This window comes from Triticum urartu, chromosome 1A, assembly GCF_056163025.1.
Source record: "Triticum urartu cultivar PI428250 chromosome 1A, HENAU_Tu73, whole genome shotgun sequence".
In the NCBI taxonomy this organism is placed as follows: domain Eukaryota; kingdom Viridiplantae; phylum Streptophyta; class Magnoliopsida; order Poales; family Poaceae; genus Triticum; species Triticum urartu.
Window position 1 is genome coordinate 380695990 of NC_141873.1, and position 17094 is coordinate 380713083.

At 46.1% G+C, this 17094-nt stretch overlaps 2 protein-coding genes across 2 annotated transcripts; one reads left to right on the top strand and one right to left on the bottom strand.

Moving 5' to 3' along the window:
* Positions 1-286: 286 nt before the first annotated feature.
* Positions 287-5508, bottom strand: LOC125513424 (T-complex protein 1 subunit epsilon). Its single transcript, XM_048678546.2, has 9 exons — positions 5166-5508; positions 4557-4875; positions 4078-4426; positions 3807-3939; positions 3678-3730; positions 2915-3017; positions 1312-1478; positions 1125-1238; positions 287-796 (listed from the first exon to the last, which is right to left on the bottom strand). The coding sequence occupies exons 1-9, from the start codon at positions 5362-5364 to the stop codon at positions 626-628; spliced, it is 1608 nt and encodes a 535-aa protein (XP_048534503.2). The 5' UTR covers positions 5365-5508; the 3' UTR covers positions 287-625.
* A 2952-nt stretch (positions 5509-8460) lies between these two features.
* On the top strand, positions 8461-13347 carry LOC125513435 (phragmoplastin DRP1E). Its single transcript, XM_048678555.2, has 15 exons — positions 8461-8749; positions 8865-8928; positions 9026-9133; positions 9988-10089; positions 10403-10453; positions 10543-10604; positions 10701-10791; positions 11292-11356; positions 11439-11633; positions 11721-11840; positions 11918-11988; positions 12065-12290; positions 12366-12416; positions 12504-12899; positions 12978-13347. Exons 1-15 carry the CDS (start codon positions 8603-8605, stop codon positions 13104-13106), a joined length of 1878 nt encoding a protein of 625 aa, XP_048534512.2. The 5' UTR covers positions 8461-8602; the 3' UTR covers positions 13107-13347.
* Positions 13348-17094: the final 3747 nt, after the last annotated feature.

Consider the following 17094-nt stretch of genomic DNA (forward strand, 5'->3'; position numbering starts at 1 on the left):
TAAAGTAATAATATGTTATATTCAGTTTCAATTCTCATATTATTACTTTAAAACACAATAACTCATATGAATACAACCTTTCATTGAAATATATCACAACCAGTTTGCACAGCAACGCAAGAAGTATTGTCTAGTTAACATAGACATTCAGTTCATTATACCAACTAGCACAATTCTAGATGTATATTCTGCGAATATTGCAGGGAAAAACTTTTCATGGCCTTTTAAATGGAGGGCTTACTGCACGAGTACACCTGAACGGCTAGGCCAAGTGAACCCCACCAACTGACCAACCTGTTATCGTGTATTTTCATATTTCTGCATAGTTCCTCTGTAGCAAAACAGATTAAATGCAATTTGTACACTGACGAATAAATAAACAATAGTAGAGGGCACCCAGACTAAAGCACTAAGCATCGGAAAATACAGAAAAAAGAGAGATTGTTTATTATTCATGTAACAAGATGTGAGAACGCAAGAACCAAGGTCTTCAGCAAGCGTCACAAGCAAAATATAGGCCTACGGTACAAGCAAGTGGCCAATCCAACTGCTTCAGCAATGCTGCATGGTATAATGATGGTTTGTTATCCAGCACGGTCGCCCATGCTTGCAACATTATCAGTACTCAGAACTCTGACGGCGTGATAACGTCATCGATCTTGAGTATCATCTTAACAACCTGCGTTGCCAACAATATCTGTTGTTGCTTGCCAATCAGGGTTTCAAAGACGTTCTGTTCTCTCATATCGTTGGTCCCGACGTCATTGCAGTCGATGCCACAGTAGGGATTGTTCTCCTGCAGAGGTGGTAACCGGTCAGAATCACATGCATGTTACTCAAATGTGAAACGAGACATCCAAATCAGCTTTTAATCACAGCATTAAATATGCTGCATTGACGGCATCAAGCAGTAAAATTGGTAGGATGTGCAAGCACATACTGTAGTGTGTGCCTTGGCCTCGAGTAACACTTCTGTATCACAAGTACAATAACACTAGGATTTGCGCACAGACTCATCCGACTCGAAGTACAAGGACGAGTGACGTTTCATTGAATCATCAAGAACAAATATTGCTACCTATTAGAAGAGCAGACTGGGGAGTAAGGCAACAGAACCATAATACCTGAATTTGCTGAGATTTTACCGCAGTCAACGTATCAATAGGTGGCAAACCACTGTTTTCAGCCAAGGCTAGTGGAATCCCATCCAGCGCATCAGCAAACGACCTAATTGCATACTGCAAGTACAAAGAACATGATGAAACGATATTGCATCTTGTTGCAACTTAGCTGTTGAAACTCAGCAGTTACCTGCTCGGCTCCAGCATATCGATCTGCTGCAGCTTCGACAGCAACAGAGCAAGATATCTCAGCTGAGCCGCCACCATAAACAATAGAGTTATTGCGGATCAGATTTCTAGCCACACACAGAGCGTCGTGAATACTTCGCTTGGCCTCCTCAATCATCATTTTGTTGCCTGCATGGTAGCTGCTGGCTTTATCATGGAAACTCCAAAAGCAATTTACCTTTTAGCTAGTGCACATATTGAAAATCAATACTAGCGGTGACAATCAATCATTTTCTACTTAGCATAGTTGGTTGGGTTGCTACAGTGTGAGGTCTTAGAACCCTACAATTCTTCAAGGAAAAGCAACACACAGCTCGATGGTGCATCATACAATCATGATGATATGAACAGTATATGAATATTTTGTACTCATTCTACAAATCCAGCTGGTTATGTATGACAAGGTACTCTCAAACTATGATCTGATAATGTACCCAACACAACGATGGGTCATAGGACCAAGTACTCACAAATTATGACCTAATTAAAAACCAATAGTATCATAAAAATTGTATTCATAATGGGGAAGTGAATGTTACAAAGAAATTTCTCATATATTTCAGTGCACAATTTGCCATTATGCAAGATTAATAACTAAAATTATGCAAGTACACTAGATTTGACAATTGGGTGCGGAACAGTGAAAACTGTCACGTATCTGGATACTGCCAACACAGGTAAAATTGTCTGCACTGTATGCACTGGCAGAGCCACGGCAAGGCTGAATGGGCCGTGGCCCGCCCAGCACAGGAGAAAAAAAATATACCTAGCCAGCCCACAACACAACACATAGCAATAACAGGTATCAGCCCAGCCCCAGCGAAACTGCCTCACACCATACCACAAATAAGGACGCGCAGCAGTCAGCAATGGTGCAGCCGCCCGCTGTCAGCCCACACAGACAGCCGCCGCTCACCGACACACCACACACTTCAGCCGCCTCCCAGCCAGTTGGCCGGTTCACGAGGCCACGACCCACAGGCCACTCAGCTAGCAGTCTGAATCCTTGTAAGCTGGCTCACAGGTGAATGATTTCTATGAATCATCTCCAATTTCCTTCTCCTAAATTCGACTGAGGTCGTCGTCTATTCGTGTGGTAGCATAAATAATTCACTGGAGATATGTTGTTTAAATTCTATGCGAAGGCATTGTTATAGATTTTAAAAGGACAAATGATTGAAACCAATTTGTAGTATGTGACTCAATATCTGATGTCTTCAAAAACTCCTGTAATGACTAACAAAAATAGTCTAATGAAACTGTATTTTGGTATAGCTTTTCTTTTATATATTTGTACTCATTTGATCTTGTAAAAATGGAACAGAAGGTACTGATGAATGCCGATGATTCAAAAGTTGGAAAAACATTTGCCGTTCTTTAGCTTGGCCCACCCAACAATTTGTTTCTAGCTCCGCCACTGACTGTATGCAACACAAAAGTATCTCAACTATATGGACAGATTGATCACTGATTGGTTGAAGGTACAAGCACAGATGACCTAATAAAGGATGTGGAGATATGCACATGCGAACATGAAGGAAGAGATATTATCCATTGGAACATACCGCCACGGATGAAGATAGTTACAGCTCTGGAATTTGCACACCTCTCAATGCAAAGCATTCGATCCTTTGTTGTTCCAAATGACTTCTCTCTAACCAAGCCAGCCTGTTTCAGCAAAGTATGCAGATAAGCAAACCACATGAGATACAAGTAGTATGGTATAGTTTTAAACAAAGCATAATTATATTACGATTACTTTCAAGAATATGTTTTGCATGGTATCTTGATGGCAAACATCCTCATTGCTAGGTGCTGAAGGAACGCATTGATTACACCAGAGAGAAGTGGCAACCCTACTCAACTACCAAGAAACACGTAAAGATTAACATTGTTGAGCATTCAATTTTTAGTTTATTGTCCTGAGGTCAATCAAGTCATCCTCACAAACCGACATGCGGCTAATTAAAGTCAGCGGACATCTTAACAATTACTGGACATTGTATAGAGGCTGAGTCAATTAATTCGGATCGGAGGGAGTATCACTTATCTGTTTTAACTTCTTAAATTGTTCGATACACTTATACTATTAAGAAATAATAGAAAGTATGTAACTACGTATACAGACAAAAACTCCCACAAATTAATAGCTAGTCTCCGCATATGCTCTGTAGTCTCAGCTACTTAAGATTTCACATACTTGGGGTTCTAAAATTAGACACCCGACTATACAGCCTGCACCAATCCATGCATATTTAATATTACTTGGGTACATTATCAGAAAAAATTATTCCTTGTGTACAAAAAGGAGCACAAAACCAGTTGTACCTGCCCAAGCTTATCAGGAGTCAACTCTTGGAATCTTGGAACAATACGTCCCCCTGCAGTCAGTTTTCAAATGTTAGATAGTGTATTTATAAGACATTCGGGTTGACAAGGAGAGGTACTCATATCAACCTGTAGCTATGGCAATCAATTCCAATTCAACACCACCAACCCATCTGACAGCGGGCAGATTTCTTTGCATAAGCAAATGATTGGCTTCATCATCAAAACCCCACTGACAGATAACTAAGGTTGCACCAACATCCTGCAAGTGTTTACAAACAAATCTTTAAGTACTTATATTAAGAAATCAACAATGATACGATGCAAAGTAAAAAAAACTTTGCGCAAAATCATGACTTTGCCCTACTATAAAATACATTGAAATTTTGTAGGCCTTTACCTTGCATTTCTGAACCATTTCATCAAAGTATTTTTGCTCTTGTCCACGCATCGTCTGGAATTTTTCTACAGTGTCAATGTCAACCTTATGCTTTGTCTTGGGCTTTGGGGGCTCAAATGGGCAGGTAAGGATGGCAATATTAGCATCCTCGATTCTCTTTGGCATTTGTGGGTGGCTCATATCTTTGTCAACAGCGATTCCGTATATTAGCTCAGTGTCCTCTAGCTTTCCACCAACTTTACCATCTACTTTAATCAAGTCCAAGTTTACATCCTTCCTTTCCAAATCAGCAACAGCAAGGACTGCCCTGACAGCAATCTCAGCAAGCATCCGCTTACAACGGTTAACACTGCAGTTTAAGAATGACGGGTCCAATTAGACAAACGGAGAGAAATATAAACTGAATCTACCCTGCTTCCTAGCAGATTAAAACATTGGTTACATAACTGAGAAGTTAAGAGTGAATATCTTCGACTTACATCTTTGAGGACAGAGTTGTCATGCAGGTCTGCACCAAGGGCTCTATATTTGCAGCAGTGAACTCAAACCTAGTGGAGATATGTTCGAGGTGATCAAAAGCTATCTTGGAAGCCATTTCATATCCTTCGGCAATTCTTGTCGGTTGAATACCACGCTCTAGCAGTTTCTCAGCTTGTTCCAGGAGCGACCCTGCCAGGACCACCACCCCAGTAGTACCATCCCCGATTTCATAGTCTTGACTACGGGAAAGCTCCACCATAAGCTTTGCAATCTGGTTGTCAACATCCATTTGCTCCAGGATCGTCACTCCGTCATTTGCTAAAAAATCATAAGGGAGGTAATTATTCAGAAACCCGAACTTCCCTTATTTTATTATAGGAATAAAATCAAAGTAATTTCCAACGGAACTAACAGCCCTACAGACATCTAGAACTCTGGACAGATACTGCGTAGCACACACCAAAATCCCTAGCCCTCGAAGAAACCGATGCAAGGGCCAGATCGCATGCGAGAACCTTAAGTTTTCCCGCAAAGAAAAAAGAACAGGTGAGGCTAAGATCAGGAAGCAGAGCGGGGAGGGGAGTGAGAGAGTGCGGTGGAGCAGTTACTGATGGTGACGTCGCCGTCGGGGGACTGGAGAATCTTGTCCATGCCCTTGGGGCCGAGGGAGGTGCGGAGGCTGCGCGCGACGGCCTTGCCGGCGGCGACGTTGGCCTTGTGCGCGTCGAGCACCCGCAGGCGGGACTTGCTCTCCTGCTCCCTCAGGATGATGAAGGGCCGTCCGAAATCGTCGAACGCCAGCGCCATGGCCGGCGCCGCCGATGGACGGGACGCGCGGGCGGCGCTTCTAGAAGGGTCGGATCGCACCGGGGGAGGAGGAGGCGGCGCGAGGGCGGCAAGCGGGCGTACCGGCGATCTTTGTCAGGCTTAGGCAAAAAAAAAACTTCACGAAACATCCAAAAGGATATGGGCTTCATCAATGGATGTGTGGGCCGGGTTGGATAGATGGGCTGGCCTTTTCTATCCCACGAATAAAACCCGAAACCGTTGCTAAAAGGGGGAAAAAACTCATAACCGTGGACGAGATATGCGCGTCGGAGACCCACGTCACCATCCCACGAATCTGTTTGAAGAACTTTTGAAGCGACCGGTCCACCTGCCCCGTCATCAGCGTGTTTTCTTCCTAAACTACCCTTGTACCTTCGCTGCCAAGCATGATAAGTGTTACACCGACTACACGCTTGCGTGGGAGCTAACGCATGCTTGATTTACTTTATTTTGGAATTTACACATCTTGCTCCGTAGACCATATATGTAGCCTGATTCATTCTCCAAACTGAGCCGCTCTCTTTTTTTCTGCGGGGAACTGAGTCTGGGTACTGTACTATTGTGTCTACACAGACAAAAATCTCATTAAACCACAATAGTGTGACTGAACAATCGAGAAAATTGGGGTACAAAAGAAGACCCCACGTCGATCTCGAGCGAAAACCCTAATCGCCGCCGCAAGCGACACATGTCATTGGGCAAAGCCCACTGGCGGGTCGACGCTGGCGGTTGACGGTTACTGAATTTGTTTCTCGCGCGAGCGTTGCTCTGGGCGCGCCCCTCTCGGTGGAGTTGTTCGCCATGGTGACCGACCTTGGCTCGTGGGATTGCCCTTCGAGTGTTGCTCTGGCGAATGTTGAGGAGGCTAGGACGAGAGGCGATGTGGGGGCTTAGCGTGGCCACGTGCGGCAATGCCTAGTAACTGCTCCGCCCGATGGTGAGGTGGTCCTATGCTTCGTGGTGTCTATGGCGTGGGCTAGGCGGTGGTTCCTGGTTATGATGCACTTGGGCTTGGCCCAAATCTGGTTTGTGCTGGCGGTTGGTTGCAGTTTCTCGGGTGGCGGTCTCGGACTTGGTGGTGGCAGCTTCGGCCACGGGGCGGTGCATGTATGGGCGTGGCGGGTCATGGGACCCAGCGGACAAAATTGGAGTTGGCTTGAGGCATGGTTCGGTGGTTAGAGGGTTTGCGGTGGGCGATGTCCCGGTGTAGGGTAGAAGGTGGTCGAGGCATGTCAAGGAGAAATCCTCTTTCCACCTCCTTCAGATCCAGCGATGACGGCGCCCACGAGTAGCGTGGTCTTCTTGGAAGCGCCGTTATGGAGATGTTCTCATCACTCTCCCCACATTCTTGGCTTTGAAGAGAAACCTCGTATTCTCTGAATCATGTGATAGATGTGTATTCGCGTCTTTCTCCTCCTTGGGGGCATCATCTTGAAGCCGGCTACGACTAGAAAACAGGTGGTTGGCAGCGGCTTGTCTGTGTGGTTTGTTGAGATTTAGGGCGTCAACGTCTATTCCGGCAACGATGATGGTGTCGATATGAGTTTGGGTCGCCGCTCGAGTCTGGTAGTGGCCTTTTTCTAGCGTGCTTGATGTGTTATTTTGTAGTTTGCTTGGTTGTTGTGGAGTCATGGCTGTAGTGGAATGTGTCCATGTGGTGACGATGGCATGCACTCAACATTTGGTGGCTTACCCTCATCACCGTCGTGGCACACAACCGATGTGGTCGTAGCACGCGGACGTTGTGGTCCAAGCTTAGCCACTTGCGGATTACAATATTGTCGGGGGCGCGGTCTGAGCATATCCAACTGATGGCCATAGTGTCCCATGTGGCGATCCCACCATACCCGCCTGTCTATCATAGGATTGAGGGGTGCAGGATCCTAGCATATCCATCTGCTGGGCATAGTGCAGGGTCCCAACATCATCGGGGCATGGTTTCAACATCCCATTTGCGCGTCGTAGCATCGCGGAGTGCTGGTCCCAGCTTCCCCATCTTCCTGTCGTAGCATCTTGTGGTGCCGGTCCCAGCTTCCCCCATGCTATGGCTCGCAGGCAGAAACGAGATGAAGAAAAAAAACACAGGCCAGGTCAGGAGGATGTGGTTGGGATGGGGTCCTGCGCTGGAGGTGGGGTGACCATCGACGACAAAATCTGCGTGGCCGTGGAGGATTCGTGTGTTGGGGAAAGAAGATTGGGTGATGCCGGGAAAAGAATAATGTGACACAAATGGGAATGAGAAGAAGATAGGGGCACAACGGGTGGCATGTGTGTGGAGAGGGAGAGAAAAATGACGCGTGTAGGGACAATTGGGAGGAGACTGGCGCCAAATCGAGATCATTTACCAAAAGTATACTACTAGAAAACTTACTTCCTCATGACACATGCAGAGTTTTCCATTCGCAAAAAGGCATTTGCTGTTCATTTCTTTCATGCACTACTAAAACTATTTAGGTTAATTATAAGCTTAAAAAGTAACTATTCAGTTTTAGAAACTATTCAAATTTAAAATTTTGGTGACCAAAGCCGCGACTTGGACTCTTCTTTCTTTTGCATTTGGCGACTTGAAAAGTTGGAAATATCGTGAGGGGTGAAACTGGCAGTTAAAGGGTGTGTCTAGGACACATTTAGATGTGCTCTAATTATTGCACATCTAAGTGAGTGAATCAAGCAAAAAAGAAAAAAAAAAGAAAATATTCACATGAATCTTAATGTAAAATCAATGACATATGACTTAGATGTGCAACTTATGGCACATCTAGATGTGCTTTAGGCTAGTCATAGTGGGAGTAACTTAGCAAGTAACATAACACACTTCGAGAAATTTTTACTTATGTGACATGTAGTTAATGAGAAGTGGTAACATAATATATTACTGTAACATAGCGTTTTCCAAGACAAGATAAGTCTACAAGCTAATTAATGAAGTCTTCTATGACACTACTACTATATTACTTTGCATTATAAAGATAATAATTTAGACTAGTGTCATATATATGTATAACACTAGTATAAGTTACTCCTGTTATGACCAGCCTTAGCAAAACCGGCAGTTAAAATACAGGCCGACGAAGCCGATTCTCAATTTCCACGACAGCAACGCCTCTCTGCTTCCTTCGTCCGCAGGGCCTCTCGCGCAGCAGCGAAGCGCCATCTCTCCCCCTCCCCCTTCCCGCGCCTTCTAGAACCTTCCACTCCAACTGCCGGGGCTGCGCAGATGGCGACCATGGAGAACGTGATCGTGCTCGTGAACCGCATCCAGCGCGCCTGCACCGTGCTCGGCGACCACGGCGGGGACGGCGCCGCCGCCTCCCTCCCCGCCCTGTGGGAGGCGCTGCCTTCCGTGGCCGTCGTCGGAGGGCAGGTACTCCCACCTTCGGTCGCCTGTGCTCACCCCGCCTAGGGTTTTCGTTTCGTGGCTTAATTACCGTGACGCCTGGGTTTGATTTTTCTGCGCCCGGTTGCGTTCGTACGTGCAGAGTTCGGGGAAGTCGTCCGTGCTGGAGAGCATCGTTGGGCGTGACTTCCTCCCTCGAGGCTCTGGTATGGCAGCGAATCCCGCGTCCGGCTCCGACTATTCGAGCTTTTGTGCCGTTTGTTTTGATTGTTTAATTTCGCGGTTGTGCGTTGTGGTTCGAAGGGATCGTGACGAGGAGGCCACTGGTTCTGCAGCTGCACAAGACGGAGGTCGGGGAGCAGGAGTACGCCGAGTTCCTGCATGCACCAAGGCGTCGGTTCACCGATTTCGGTGAGCTCTCTCTGTGCCCGTAATGGATGCCTGATTAGGGGGTTATTCAGGGGTTATGCTTCAAGTAAACACTAGTAGTAATGGATGCCTGATTTTTTAATGCCCGATTTCGGTGAGCTCTCTCTGTGCCCGTAATGGATGCCTGATTAGGGGGTTATTCAGGGTTATGCTTCAAGTAACTACTAGTAGTAATGGATGCCTGATTTTTTAATGTCTACTGTGATTTGCTGTGCTATTAATAAGTGCAGTGGAATAATATATCTATATGTACCTGCACCTGCACCAGAAGTTGTATTGCTCAATACAAGCTACATATGTGTGATAATATTCAGGCTGTGGGCACTTGATGATGCACTGGCTGTAGAGTGCTATTATTATAAAAAAATGTGTGGTTTTATCTATTGCTTATCGATATGGTTGTAATCTTCTACTCCACAAGGATGGGTCAGGTGCAATGGGGAGTTTTTTAGGTAAAGTTCTATGGTCACTCTCTCTAGTCTCCACCCTATGTGGATAGCTCAGACTACATTATGCACTTGACTGTGTTGCTAAGTGTTTAAGACTTTTCCATCAGTGATTCAATGAGTAGGTGTTAATGCTGAGACTGGCAGATTTAAACGATTTTATTTGACCAACCTGCGTCTGGTGCTACCAGTTCAAGTGTTATGTGTTTTTGATCAGGCTGGTTTGCATATGGCCACATGTATCCAAAAAACATCACACACATCCATCCTTCAGAAAAAAAATGATGTCCTGAAATGAATTTGGAATAGCTGAAGTATTTTCATCACTGGGAGGCAACTCAAGTTGATCAGATGCTTATTCTGTACATGCTGTTTGTCTGTTTTCTGCAGCTCTTGTGCGCATGGAAATCGAAGATGAAACTGATAGATTGACGGGGAGATCAAAACAAATATCTCCAGTCCCTATTCATCTCAGCATATACTCACCAAACGGTATTATACGTTGGACATAAGTGCATAACTTAGTGCTACATTGATGGAGAATATTGCTGCTGGTATTTACTAAATATAAATTTCCAGTTCCATTTTATATGAATATCACTATAACTTCTCTGTTTGACAACAGTAGCCATGTATCTCTGATTTCATTCCTTTTTCATGGTGGTGTTTATATAGAGATCTTAGTTTATAAACAATAGCATTCATGCAGCTCTTGCATCTTCTTGGATCTTAATCTTTTTCCGGAGGGGCATTACTTCTACATTTTCTTGATAAGTCATTTATTCTACTCAATTGGCTATTGCAGTTGTCAACTTAACATTGATTGATCTGCCGGGTCTAACTAAGGTTGCTACCGGTATGCCAATGTCTATTTTTTTTCACATTTTCTGATCTAGGCAATGTTCACAAGGAATTTTCATTCACCATGTTGTCATCTCTTTTCAGAGGGGCAGCCTGAAAGCATTGCCCAGGATATCGAAAACATGGTGCGCTTATATGTTGAGAAGGTACTGCTATTGCTTCAATGGGGTGCACTTGACATACATAAGATGTGCATGTTGATATTTACCTATGGAGTGACACATTCCTATCTTCTTTTGTAGCCAAACTGTATTATACTTGCTATATCTCCTGCCAATCAAGATATAGCAACATCAGATGCCATTAAGCTTGCTCGGGATGTTGATCCAAGTGGTATGAACCAAAATTCTGCACTTATTTTGTTGTGATCTACTAATTCTATTATCTGATGGTACAATCCTTCAGTATGATGTTGAATAATTACGTATGTACTTATGTTTTATACGCCTATCAATGTCACAACTCATCATATTTGCTGATGTCATTTGCTTCAAAGATTTTAGCACTATGGATGTTCAACATGAAAAATAACAAAACAACATCTTTTCGGTGGAACCGATACATAACTTAGCAAGTATTTGGTTTTAACTCCAGATTATTGTGGTCGATTAATGATTACTGAGCCATGTGCGATGTACATTTCACTCCAATGGCTTAGACTACTGATTCTCTTGTCTAATATTTTATGACCTGTTCACATTTGATTGATATTCTCCCCCACTGTGACAAAATTATCTGTTTGATGCATCTACCATATTTTCTTGCCTATTAATAAAAGCGTACTTTATAAAAAACATATTTCTTGCCTGAGGGATCATTTTAAATTTTCATAGGTGAAAGGACCTTTGGCGTGTTGACTAAGCTTGATTTGATGGACAAGGGAACAGATGCACTTGATGTATGCTTCTACTTTACTTTTTCTGTGAATTTTGGGCTTATTAAGGACCTAATAATGCCCAATACTTGTTCTTCTCGCTAAGGTTCTTGAAGGAAGAGCTTACAAGCTACAACACCCATGGGTTGGAATTGTTAACCGCTCACAAGCAGATATCAACAGGAATGTTGACATGATTATTGCTAGGGAAAAAGAACAAGAGTTCTTTCATTCTAGTCCTGAATATGCTCATTTAGCCAGCAGGATGGGTTCAGAATATCTTGCTAAACTTCTTTCACAGGTTCGAAACATCCTTCTAGTGTTTTTATTCTTGTTCTTTGTAAGGTAGCAATGGTCTCATCATGCAATCCTGTTTTTTATCTCTCAGCAACTCGAGGCAGTTATTAGGGCACGCATTCCAAGCATCACATCTTTGATAAACAAAACTATTGATGAGCTTGAATCTGAGATGGATCACCTTGGTAGACCTATTGGATCAGACGCTGGGGTAATCAATGAAACTTTTGAGCTAAATTGCATTGGACTCAAACAGACATATGTAACACCATTCATGTACTTGTGCAGGCTCAGTTATATCTAGTCCTGGAGTTGTGCCGTGCGTTTGACAAAATATTTAAAGAACATCTTGATGGAGGGTAAGTTCCATTTTGATTATTTCATGTCTTTATTTTTCTTGGTCATAATCTGTAACGTGGATATTGAAATATGCAGACGACCTGGTGGTGATCGAATTTACTGGGTCTTTGATAATCAACTCCCTGCTGCTCTGCGGAAGCTTCCATTTGATCGCCACCTCTCCTTGCCAAACGTTAAACGAATTGTGTCACAAGCTGATGGTTATCAGCCTCATTTAATTGCTCCTGAGCAAGGTTACCGTCGACTGATAGAGTCTGGTCTCAGTTATTTTAGAGGGCCAGCTGAAGCTTCTGTAGATGCTGTAAGATTTCTTCTTCCTGTGGTTGCTTGCTTTGCCATGTTTCTTCCACTAAGTCCCCTTTTATCATCACTTTAGGTGCATAATGTCCTGAAAGAGCTGGTAAGGAAATCAATTGGGGAGACTGAGGTTTGTTTTCTTGTACACTTCAACTCCAACTTGCCACTTAAAATTTTTGTAAGTTATGTATTTACTGTAGTGATATTGTTTCACTAGGAACTGAGAAGATTTCCCACTCTTCAAGCGGAGCTTGCTGCTGCATGCAACAAAGCCCTGGAGAGCTTCCGTCAAGAGGGCCGTAAAACTACTGTGCGATTGGTCGATATGGAGTCAGCGTATTTGACGGTCGACTTCTTCCGCAAGCTTCCACAGGAGGTGGACAGGGCTGGAACTGGATACCCTGTGGACAATGCTGGAACTGGACCTTCCACTCCTGTTGATCGGTACTCTGACGCGCACTTCAGGAGGATTGCTTCTAATGTGTCCTCGTACATTGGCATGGTATCGGACACACTGAAGAATACTATTCCCAAGGCTGTTGTTCACTGCCAAGTCCGGGAAGCCAAGCGGTCCTTGCTGAACTATTTCTATATTCAAGTGGGCAGTAAAGATGTAGGTGTCTTCTTTTGTTGTCTAAATATGTTCATTCCTTATCCTTTCAGTTGTCTCAGTGATCAATTTCCTGTGTAGGCTAAGCAGCTCGCGCTACTCCTTGATGAGGATCCTGCTCTTATGGGGCGCAGGCAGCAATGCTTTAAGAGGCTTGAGCTATACAAGTCAGCAAGGGATGAGATTGATGCCGTGTCATGGTCGCGGTGAAGGTAACATACCATGTGCTTGTAATATACTTGCTACCTTAGTTCAACTCATGTTGTTTTGAGAAATGCCGAATTAGCAGTCGGTTAGTCTGGACTATTGTTGTCAAATCTCAGCTGACAGATCAGTTACCTTGCTGTAAATAACTCCTAGTCTTTTTTTCACTGTGTAATTCCGAGCTATTAGTATGAATATAACAGTTTTGTGTGACTACGGATATGAAATTTACAGACTTCTAAGTTTACAGACTTCTAAGTAGAAGTACTAGTTCTGGTACTTCTTAGTAGGATGCATGTGATCTTTGACAATCTGTATGCGGAGTTCTCAGCATAAGTAATGATCTTTCACCATCTTTGTGCATACTGATGCATATGCTCATTTATTCTCAACTCTCAAGCCCTGAACTCCCCTTTCAAAGAAAGAGCGCCTATTTCGTTTCCAGACTGTATACTATGGCATTTAGGCTTACAGGCCATTTTGCCCCTTTTGTGCTTCCTTCAGTTGTGGGACCTTCAGAGTTCAGACCATTCATACCTGCTGTTGGTAACCGTTCTGGCCCGGCCTGATACATTATAATAGTCCTCTTGTCAGGAGATTATTACTGCAACTAGATTTAGTTTTGGGGCGCTTTGTTTCCAGGTTCAGACAAGAGCCGCCCTAAAGAAAATCTTAGACAAGAGCCTTCCCGGTAAATCATACATGCACTTTCGTCTGCGCATTCTTGGCACAACTCAACCTGCATGTAATGTAAGGCCTGCCTACCGATCTGATAATTTGTTAACGGTGGCTTTTTCAATACTCCAGAAGAGGAACCTGAATTAGACGAGTCTGGTCAAGTTACAGGTTATTTTGTTCTTGTAGCAATGGTTCCACAGGATACAAATCGCTCATATTTTTTCTGGTCACCTACTCATCTTTTGTAGACTTGAATTTGACTCTGCAGTACTCTAGTATGTTGAACTGACTTTTGGTTTCTTTGGTGATTCTTCACCTGGTATTTAGTCCACGCTTTCTAAAGCTATGATTTTCTTTCCCGTCGATCTTTCATGAGAACCCTGCATAGAACATATCTTCTATTACAGCAAATTGACAAAGACACTTTTGTGCCAAGAGAAGTATCATTGTTGATGACACATCTCCCCCCCTTTTGGTTTCTGGTACTTTTAGTAGGATTCATATGTTTATTTAGGCCCTGTTTGGAATCTCTCCACTCCGCGGAGTTGGGGAGCTCGGTTTTGGCAGCTCCGTCAAAGTGAGCTGTAGTCTGGTCCGCTCCGGGAGCAGAGTCAGAGAAGTGGAGAGGAACCGAACACTCCCTTATTCTCAACTCTCAAGCCCCTACCCCTTCTTTCAGAGAAAGCGCACCTATTTCTTTTCCAGCCTATAAGCCATGGCATTTAGACTTTCTGCTTCTTTTAGTTTTCAGACCTTCAGAGTTCAGACCATTCGTTACCTGCTATTGCTAACTGTCCTGGCCTTACTAAAAGAGAAAAGGTAACCGTCCTGGCCTGGCCTGATACATATTGTCCAGTGGTGCTCTTGTTAGTTTTGGGGCTCTTTGTTTCCAGGGTAGACAAGAGCCTCCTGGTAAATCATATATGCAGTTATGCACTTTCGTCTACACATTCTTGGCAGAACTCAATCTGCATGTGTTGTATATAAGGCCTGCCCACGGTCTGATAATTTGTTATCTGTAGCTTTTCAATTCTCCAGAGACGAGTCAGGTCAAGTTTACTACCGGTTCTTTTGTTCTGGTAGTATTGGTTCCACAGGATACAAATCGAGCATATCTTTTCTTGCCACCTACTCATCTTCAGTAGACTTGACTTTGACTCTGCAGTATATGCTAGTATGTTGAACTGACTTTTGGTTTCTTCGGTGATTCTCCACCTGGTATTTGCTACGGACTGCACGTTTTCTAGAGCTACGATTTTCTTTCCCGTCGATCTTTCACGAGTACCCTGCATAGAACAGATCTTCTCTTCTCTTGCAGCAAATTGACAATGACACAAGACATGAGCCATTGGGGTTGACTCTTTCTCCTCCCCTCTGGCCTCAAGAATTGGCTGCTTTAAAATAGGCAATTGACCGGTCAAATTCTTTACCGACAGAACTTTTTGGTCCATTAAAAAGCAGTAGCTCTCCATGCATGGACTATCTGGTATAGTTGCACAGAACTGTAATCGCTGCCAATTCATAGCAGCATAAATGGCCATGCAATGTGTCGCAGTCGATCATGATAGTAATGTCCGAACGAACGATCTCCAAGACGGTCTCCTCATGGACAATTATTTTGCATACAATTAGGTATAGAAGCAAAAGGAGAGGATCGGCGGTTGTTGGCCATTAGGGCATCTCCAGCCGTTGGCTCCCCAGGGGGCGCCTAAAATCGCCGCCTGGGGGTGAGCTGGCGCAAAAATTGGGCCTGGGGACGAGTTGGTCCCCAGCCGCCGGCCCCAGGGCCGTCCTCAGGCACGTTTTAAAATAAAAGAAATTCGGCGAAGTTCGGCTTAAACACGATAAAATTCGGCCAAATATGATAAATTTCGGCCAAACACGATAAATTTCGGCACATTTCAGCGAAGTTCGCGGATTTTCATTACATAGCACATATACATAAACTAATCTAAAGGAAAAACTGGCTGAAGTCGTCGCCGTCGCCGCCATCGTCGTCGTCGGCCTTCTCCTCCTTGACGCGGGCGTCCTTGCTGGACCCCTGTCCGGCGTCGCCATGGCGGACTGGTGGCGGCGCATCGTCGTCGTCGTCGTCGCTGTCGCAGATGACGACGACTCCGCCTTCGTCGCGGCCGCGTCGACGTTCCGCGAAGCGAAGCAGGGCGGCGCGCTGGCGCTCCTTCGCCTTCTCCAGGCGCTCCTTCTCCATCGCTATGGAGTCCCTGCGCGCCCATTCCAGGGCCACGTCATCGTCGTCGAGCTCCGTCGTCACCGGCACGGCCGGCTTCTTCTTCACCGGCGCGAGCCCCGGCTCCGTCTTCACTGGCGCGAGCCCCGGCTCCGTCTTTGGCTTGACGAAGCGCGGAGGAGCCGACGAGGAGGCGCGCCGGCCGCCCTCGTTGATGACGATGCCGGCGCTGCGGGTGCGCCGGCCGAGCGGCATCTCCGCCGCGGGCTCGGCCTTGACGCCGAGCAGGGCCGGAGTGCCGGAGGAGTGCGATGAAGATCGGGAGGAGGAAGAAGAGGAGGAGGACCCGAACCTCCTTGGCGCCTATGGCCCGGCGCGTTGGTGCTGCGCCGGGGCGGCCGCCCTCGCTGGGTACGTCAACGGCGGGTCGTTGCCGCCCTCGAGGTACGTCAGCACGCCCTCGAGTGTGCGGCCGGGGACGCCCCACCACAGGTGGCGCCCCTCGCTGTTCTGCCGGCCGCCAACCACCGGCGCGCCGTTGATGGACGCCAAGCGCTGCTGCTGGCGGCGCTCGAAATACGCAGCCCAAGCCGCGTGGTTGTCGGCGGCGTACTGGGGGAGGGAGAGTTGGGCGTCGGTGAGGGAGGCGCGCACGACCTCGACTTCCTCGGCGAAGTACGTCGGCTTCGCCACGTTGTCGGGCAACGGGGGAGTGGGAACTCCCTCGGCGCTGAGCCTCCACCCCGTCGGCCTGGCGCGCATGTCCGGCGGCGCCGGGATGTTCGCCTGGAACAGGAGCCAGGACTCCTGTTCGCGGAGCGAACGGCGGCCGAAGCCGTTGGCCGCCGCCTCGTCTCCGGGTAGCGTTCCGCCATGGCGACGGGTTCGGGAGAGGTAGAGAGATAGAGGGAGGGGCTGGGCGGCGGCGCTCGGGAGAGGTAGGGAGAGGGAGGAGCTGGGCAGCGGCGAGGGGCGGGGCTGGTGTGGGCACAGGCGAGTGCAGGCCACCGGCTATATAGCCGCGCCGCATCCGTGTGTACGCGTGTGAGGGAGGGGAGGCATCGGCGCGCCGTCCCGTGACGCGCCGCCCGTGAGGAATCAATGGCAAGGCTGACCAGCGGCAGCCTT

Excerpts from the sequence above, each read along its gene's own strand:
- LOC125513435 (XM_048678555.2), top strand. The coding sequence starts at position 8,603 with ATGGCGACCATGGAGAACGTGATCGTGCTCGTGAACCGCATCCAGCGC. Across the intron at positions 8,750-8,864 it reads TGGCCGTCGTCGGAGGGCAG|AGTTCGGGGAAGTCGTCCGT; the intron begins GTACTCCCACCT and ends TCGTACGTGCAG. Across the intron at positions 10,454-10,542 it reads TCTAACTAAGGTTGCTACCG|AGGGGCAGCCTGAAAGCATT; the intron begins GTATGCCAATGT and ends ATCTCTTTTCAG.
- LOC125513424 (XM_048678546.2), bottom strand. The coding sequence starts at position 5,364 with ATGGCGCTGGCGTTCGACGATTTCGGACGGCCCTTCATCATCCTGAGG. Across the intron at positions 4,876-5,165 it reads CGACGGCGACGTCACCATCA|CAAATGACGGAGTGACGATC; the intron begins GTAACTGCTCCA and ends ATGATTTTTTAG. Across the intron at positions 1,239-1,311 it reads GATATGCTGGAGCCGAGCAG|TATGCAATTAGGTCGTTTGC; the intron begins GTAACTGCTGAG and ends TTGTACTTGCAG.